General features: G+C 45.4%; 2 protein-coding genes across 2 annotated transcripts; both read right to left on the minus strand.

The window, feature by feature from the left end:
* Positions 1-1,142: 1,142 nt before the first annotated feature.
* LOC148194220 (uncharacterized) lies at positions 1,143-2,504 on the minus strand. Its single transcript, XM_088097144.1, has one exon. It carries the CDS (start codon positions 2,502-2,504, stop codon positions 1,143-1,145), a length of 1,362 nt encoding a protein of 453 aa, XP_087953270.1.
* A 476-nt stretch (positions 2,505-2,980) lies between these two features.
* LOC148194221 (uncharacterized) lies at positions 2,981-4,366 on the minus strand. Its single transcript, XM_088097145.1, has one exon. It carries the CDS (start codon positions 4,364-4,366, stop codon positions 2,981-2,983), a length of 1,386 nt encoding a protein of 461 aa, XP_087953271.1.
* Positions 4,367-7,425: the final 3,059 nt, after the last annotated feature.

Consider the following 7,425-nt stretch of genomic DNA (forward strand, 5'->3'; position numbering starts at 1 on the left):
ATTTCTTCAAGTTGAGAATGTGTTCTTCTTCTGATTCGGACTTTGCAATCATGTCATCCACATAAACTTCGATCTCCTTGTGCATCATGTCATGAAAAAGTGCCACCATCGCCCTCTGATATGTTGCCCCGGCATTCTTGAGCCCAAAGGACATCACCTTATAGCAAAAGGTTCCCCACAACGTGATAAAGGTTGTCTTTTCCATGTCTTCTGGCGCCATCTTGATCTGATTATATCCTGAGAAACCATCCATGAATGAAAATAGAGAAAACTTGGCTGTATTATCGACTAGAGTATCGATGTGCGGTAGTGGGAAATTGTCTTTTGGACTTGCACGATTCAAATCACGGTAGTCAACACACATCCGAACTTTACCATCTTTCTTGGGTACTGGTACGACATTCGCCACAGAGAAGAAAAAAAAAAAAAAAAAAAAATAAAAAGAAAAAAAAAAATAAAAAAAAATAAAAAAAAAAAAAGAAAAAAAAAAATAATTATTTCGCCACAGCCAAGAAGCCCGCGTCAAATTGTTTCTGCACCTCTTCCTTGATTTTCAAAGACATCTCCGGCTTCATTCTTCTTAGTTTCTGTTTGATCGGGAGGCATCCCGGCTTAAGAGGGAGTTTATGCTGCACGATATCGGTATCCAAACCGGGCATATCATTGTACGACCAAGCAAAAACGTCCTTAAATTCCTTCAATAGGACTCGCAACCTTTCTCTCACTTCCTCTTTCATGGTGGTGCCGATCTTTACTTCTTTTATCTCGTCCTCCTCACCCAAGTTGAGTATTTCGACATCTTCCTGATAGGGTTTTATTTCCTTAGACTCTTGCTCCACTAATCTCATTAGTTCCGGAGAGGGTTCCGAACCATCTTCATAATCATCTTCCGTATCATCAACAGGGTGCTCCAGATTAGGGATATCGACATTGTTATTTTCAAAACATTCATTGTCATATCTGCATTATTTAAGTTTTCGAAAAAAGAATAAATAAACAAAAAAAACGATGGGGAGGGCTAAATGATGATAGAAACGAGAACAAACACGATTCAAATATCACACTGAAAGCAAAATAAAAGCGTCAACCCGTAAGTCATGAATCCTAAAGCTCCGGGTAAAGCAATAGGATCAATTAATATATTACATTTCATTCGAATTAAACATCACGGGTAAGTCCACAATCTTCCAATTGCTGAGCCGCGCATCTGGGGAGCAAGCCCACACGAAGTTTGAGCTTTCAGATCCAGCTTCCTCTTCCACGACCGCTATATGGCTAGTGTTCACCCATCCAGCACTGCGAAAACTCTCCTTGATATCACAAATGTGAATCTTCCTCGTCCTTGGTTCTCGTCTCTCCATCCGAGCCAGACTGCGCTCCCTCTTTTCCTCAATCAGCCTCTTCTTATCCTCCTTGCTGGGCTTGTACCCTAGGCCATACCTGTTTTTGTTCTCGACCACCTCCAATGGGAATGTGCGACCCTGGCCGTACTTGCCTAAACCGTTCCCGTACTTATAGCCTTCTTTCAGCATAACCTTGGCCGCCATGATAGAGGCGCATGACAGATATGGGTTTACTGGAAATGGTTCCACATAGGTGTTTCCCACGATCTCCAATGATTGAAAGGCTATCTCGAGAGCTTCCTCGGCTGCTTCTATATAGCGGGCGGAGGATGGCCCACTCACCAGGAGATCCTCCTCTCCAGAAACTATCACCAGCTTATCTCCCATGACATATTTCAGTTTCTGGTGCAGTGTGGAAGGTACAACTCCCGCAGAATGGATCCATGGGCGACCCAATAGACAACTATAGGCTGGGAGGATATCCATGACCTGGAAGGTTATTTGAAAGACACATGGGCCAACCTGGACCGGCAACTCTATTTCGCCCATGACTTCCCTCTTGCTACCGTCAAACGCTCTCACAATCATAGAACTTGGCTTCATATGCATTCTGTCACAAGGTAGCCTCTCTAATGTCGTTTTGGGCATGACATTCAGGGAGGATCCGTTGTCCACCAACACGCGTGCTACGACGTGGTCCAAGCATTTCACGGAGACATGGAGAGCCTTGTTATGCCCTCTCCCCTCAGCAGGCATTTCCTCATCGGTGAAGGTGAGGTAATTATTAGCAGTGATGTTGCTAACAATGCCCTCGAATTTGTTCAGGGAAATACCTTGTTCTACATGGGCCTCGCTCAGTATCTTCATGAGCAGTTTTCTATGGGAGGTTGAGTGCATGAGCAATTCTAACAGAGAGATCCGGGCTGGCATACGATTCAATTGTTCCACCACTTTATATTCACTTTGTTGTATGAATTTCAAAAACTCACAAGCCTCTTCGTCGGATATTTCTTTCTCGTCTTCCTTGTCGGGGGTCTCTTCTGCCTGCACCCGTTTCCCCTTTAAGAGCTCCTTAGCTTTCGCGGCCATCGGTGCTTCATTATTGCTAGTTCCTTCTCTCATCAGGTTTGGTGGCGTGAAGATTCGACCACTCCTTGTCATTCCGCCGATGCCTGATATATTTTCAATAACTGGATCTTGGCCGAGGAATTGACTTTCAACACATTGTCCTTCATCGACCGCGTGTGTTCCATACCTCCAAGGAACAGCTTTCTCGCTCTTGTAAGGAAAAGGAACTGGTGTATGGATGACGACGGACGATCTTCCTTGAATAACTGGTGCAGGGGTGGTCCGAGTGAAACGAATTACCAACGGCTCTGGCAGGGTTACATCAGACTCCACACCGGTTTGTGCAAACACCTCTTCATCCTTATCCTCGTAGCACACTTGCATCAAATTCCTATCAAGCAGATCTTGCAGAAACTCTTCGAATTCAACACATTCATCGATAGAGTGCTCAGCGCATGGATGGAGTCCACATGCTCTTCCCAAATCATAATCACCGTTTAAAAATCCCAACTTCAATAATTCCTTGAAAATAAACCTTCTGGAACTTCGGATTTTACTTGCATCCCTTATCAGTTCATGCTTTTAACCTCAATGGCATTTGTGGAGGCACTCCCATGTCCGGATAACGGATTATCATCAATGCTAGGTTTATCTTCTTGAAATTTCAGCCACCCAGCATCGATTAGGGCCTGTACTTTATGTTTGAAGGCCATACATCTCTCAGTTGAGTGACCCACTCCTCCCCCATGATAACTACACTTGGCATCGGCATCATAACCCCTAGGGTACGGAGGTTGCATAGGCATCATTGGACATATAGCAACCAGACCCTTTTTGACGAGGTGGGGTAATAATTCAGTGTAAGTCGTAGGGATGGGGGTGAAGTGAACAAAGTTTCTTTCTTGGGTTTTTCTCGGGTAAGTGCCTTGACCCGCATTTGGATTTGGATTCGCGCCTGTCCCAGTCCTCCAGGCGTTGTTTGTGATTGGTTGCGCTTGATAAAATCCTTGTTGTTGTTGAGGTCTAATTGGATGAGCAAAAGTTGCATTGGCTGCATATGGAGGTTGGCCCAGGTGTGGTCTATAATTGTGAATAGGAGCTTGACCTCTCCATGCAGGCATTGCCGACGTCGCATGCACATCTCCTTCTTTCTTCTTTCCTGGATTGAAGCTGGGCTTTTTAGAGTTTGCTACCGCAGACGGGCCACCGGCAATCTTCCCATTCTTCAACCCAATCTCTATTCTTTCGCCTATTATGACGATATCGGCGAAATTGGAGGACACGTTCCCGACCATGTGTTCATAAAACGGTGGTTGGAGCGTGTTCACGAACATTGCCACCATTTCTTTGTCGTACAGAGGCGGCTCAACCTGCGCCGCTAGCTCTCTCCATCGTTGAGCATATTCCTTGAAAGTTTCATTATCTTTCTTTGCCATGTTTTGCAGTTGCAACCTGTCGGGTGCGACATGCATATTGTACTTATACTGCTTCACGAAGGCGTCAGCTAGGTCCACCCAACAACGTATGCGAGACGGCTCTAAGTGGGTATACCAGTTCAATGCTACCCCAGCCAAACTATCTTGGAAGAAATGGATAAGCAATTTGTCATCATAGGCATACGCGGCCATCTTTCTGCAGTACATCGTCAAATGGCTTTTAGGGCATGTATTACCCTTGTACTTCTCAAACTCCGGCGCCTTAAATTTGTGTGGTATTTTTATCCCGGGGACCAAGCTTAATCTCGCGACATCACCGAATCCATAGCTTTCGACTCCTTCTATGGCTCTCAACCTTTCTTCCAGAATTTCCAGCTTATTCTTAGCTCCGATGAAACTACCGATCCCCCCAATCACCGTGGTGTGTGGCGCAGCCTCGGCTGAAGAGCCCTCCTTAGCGACTACGGTCACCCGCGTTCCTTCAACTGCGGTCGTCTCATTCATAGCTACACCTGTCATGGGTGCCGAAACTGAGACAGGACCCTGAGTACCGATGGGCGGCACATTGATGGTTGTGGGAAAAGAGAAGACGTATGTTCCGCTTCCGAGTAATCTCCCATGGGGGGCGTATACCCCGGGGGCAAGCCATACATCGGGAACGGAATCGATGGGCTCAAGGTATTAAACATTGGGGGATAAGGGGGGGCGTTCCCCTCGATCCGCGCTGACGATGACTCTCCCGCAATCTTCAGCGATTCTAGAGCAGCAAGGATTTGGCGATCTGGTCTTTCAGCTGACCGATATCAGCCTTGATGGATTCTTGAGACTCCTCCCAGCTTTCCATGATTCTTGAATTGGCTCGAGTCCTGTAGGGATGTCGTGGAAAATTGGCCGTTGTTTTCCTCACTTGTACTGTTTTATTATTTTGATTAATTTTAAATTAGATGAGAACGAAATAAAGAAAACATGATGCATGTTGGTAATAGGTGGAAATCACTGGGTCGCGACAACATTACCGATGGAAATCAACACAAGTTGGTACCAAACAAACATTCCATATCTTTCATTAAAAGTACTCAGTTCAATACATCGCCTACAGAAACAAAATACAAGGATTTCAAAATACATCATTCTCGAGATCGAGCGATAAAGGATTTCATCTCGCCCACCAACCATTTACAATGATTAATAAAATGTTTTATCTCTTCCGGCGGGCTATAAAAGTGAGTACTTGCTTCGGCGTCCAACACCATCTTGGGGATGTTTTCAATTGCTTCATTTGCCAAAGCTGCCAATTGGGAGAAACTTTCCTTCCAATGTCTCACAGCCACTTCTTGCTCTGCGATGTGATCTTCCATTCGCTTCATCAAGGCCTGATGTCTCTCTTCAAACTCCATCGACCTCCATCGCTCCTCTTGCGCCTCGATATAATCCTCCATTTGTTTTATCATGGCTCGATGCCCTTTTTCTGCTTCTGCTAGCTTCCAACGCTCTTGGTTCATATCCGCCTCAAACGACGTGGCCATTTCTTTCATCTGATGCCCCGTTTTTTCCACCTGAATCTGCGCTTCCCTTAGTCTTTTCAAGGCTTCCCGCTTATCTCTTTTGGCCTCTTCGTAGAGGTGTTTCCATTGTTTTCCCTCTTCCAACGCCACGTTCTTCTCTTTCACTCTCATCGCTAGCTCTTTGCTTGCGGCCGCAAGGTCTTGCTTCACTCGGAATGTATAATCTCTCTCGGCCTTCTGGCTTCTAACAATTTCTTCATAGGCCTGTGATCCTTCCTCTTTAGCATTCCTCATATCAACAAAATCATTGCGCGCGATTTGCAATTCTTTTTCCAACCTAGCATTCCTCTCTCTCAGTTTTTTCATCTCCACCTTCAACTGCTTCACCTCTTCGCTCTCTAGGTCTTGGGATCGCCCTTCGTTAGATGGCTGATCACTGATTGGCTTGAAAGGCAGTTTGATTTCCTTTACCCTTTTTAGGATCCATGATTGATAATTAACCTTGTCGTCTGCCACCCCTACCCTTAGATCTTTTTCAGCTCGCACAATACTTTCCCAAGCGCTTCTAACTTTCCTCAACATTTCAGTGCAATGCCCATCCTCATAGTAGATGAAAAATGCCGTGAGATAGTCCGGCGAAGGTCCCCCTTTCATGGGATGCCCGAATTGTCTTTGAACCAAAAGAGGGTTGTAATTGATGCAATATCGGGCCCCTATGAGAGGTACATTGGGAAAGCGGCCACAATGTTGGATAGGCTGTTTAATTCCAAGCCAAGGAAGACGCCAATTTATTTTTCCTCCATTCAAGCTAGCAAAGAAATGGGCCCACTCATTTCCTCCTTTGTCCGTAAGCCCCTGACGTGACAGATCTTCCGAAGGGCACTTGACATTGACTACGCCTTTAAACACGCGTGCAGTCATCCAAGCATACAGTGCCGGCACACAACAAAGGATTTTCTTTCCCTTCCTTTCGTGACAGAAACTCATGGTGCCATAAACGTCAGCAAGGACTGCCGTCACAGGATTCTCCGATCTCGTCTTTCTCGCCACGAAGACATCTATTGCTGTATAATCCACAAAGTCTTCTATTTTGGGGAATAAAACAATGCCGTACACGGTGAGAGCTAGCACATCCATAAAAGTCTCCCACTCTTCCTTATCAGCCAGATGCTGCAGGTACTGTTCCAGATACCCCTGTGTCAGCCCACGCACTTGATGTCTCATTACCAACCTATCTTCGAGCTCCTTGGGCTGTAATTTCATTATGGCAGCAATAGTGGAGATAGAGGTATGATGCTCCAAATGCTGATACGGCATGGTACCCTCCAGCGATAAACCAAGGATATGCTCAAACTCTTCTATAGTCGGCGCTAGTTGGAAGTCTTGAAAGGTGAAGCATCTTAGCGGGGAGTCATAATACTGCGCTAGGGCTGTGATAGCAGGCAACTGTACCTCCACTTCCATTAGGCCCAACAGGTTTCCATACTTATTCTTGAAAGTTTCTCTTTTTATAGTCTTTAGTCGTTTGCCTAAGCTTATCAGCCCTGTCAAATTCCCCCCATGAATCCTCAGGCGAGGTTTCTTTCTTAAAATGACAGAATCGGTCTGTTGGGTAGCACCAGATCTTGTATCGACTTCCATCTTGTAGGAGGTCAAGTGAACACCTGTGATTTCCCCTAAAACCAACATGTCACCAAATGATGTATGAACATGATGCATGATAACATAATGAAGCAAAACATGACCAACAACACAAATGCATGCGTAGCATGAAAATGCAATGTCATTATTTTCAAAAAAGAACAAACAGGGTGAGGGTTAGAGGAATACACATTTCTCCCTTTGTGCCCTAATAAAGGTTCAGCGCTTCAGATTGAAGGTCAAGTATATGCAACCTCACAAGGATGGCTCCCTGAACCTAAAGGTCGATGGTCACTAGAGCTATGGCCCCCTTCAGAGTATCTCCACAACAGTCGAGTAATCAACTAGATGCGGAGACACAAGTGAAGAGAACAAACTCTAGCTGGGGTTCTCACGATAGCCAAACAGGAAGTATGTCCCAAATGGCACCGC

Source organism: Vigna umbellata, chromosome 8 (genome assembly GCF_029865625.1).
Source record: "Vigna umbellata cultivar VRB3 chromosome 8, Vumbellata_1.0, whole genome shotgun sequence".
NCBI classification, from domain to species: Eukaryota; Viridiplantae; Streptophyta; class Magnoliopsida; order Fabales; family Fabaceae; genus Vigna; species Vigna umbellata.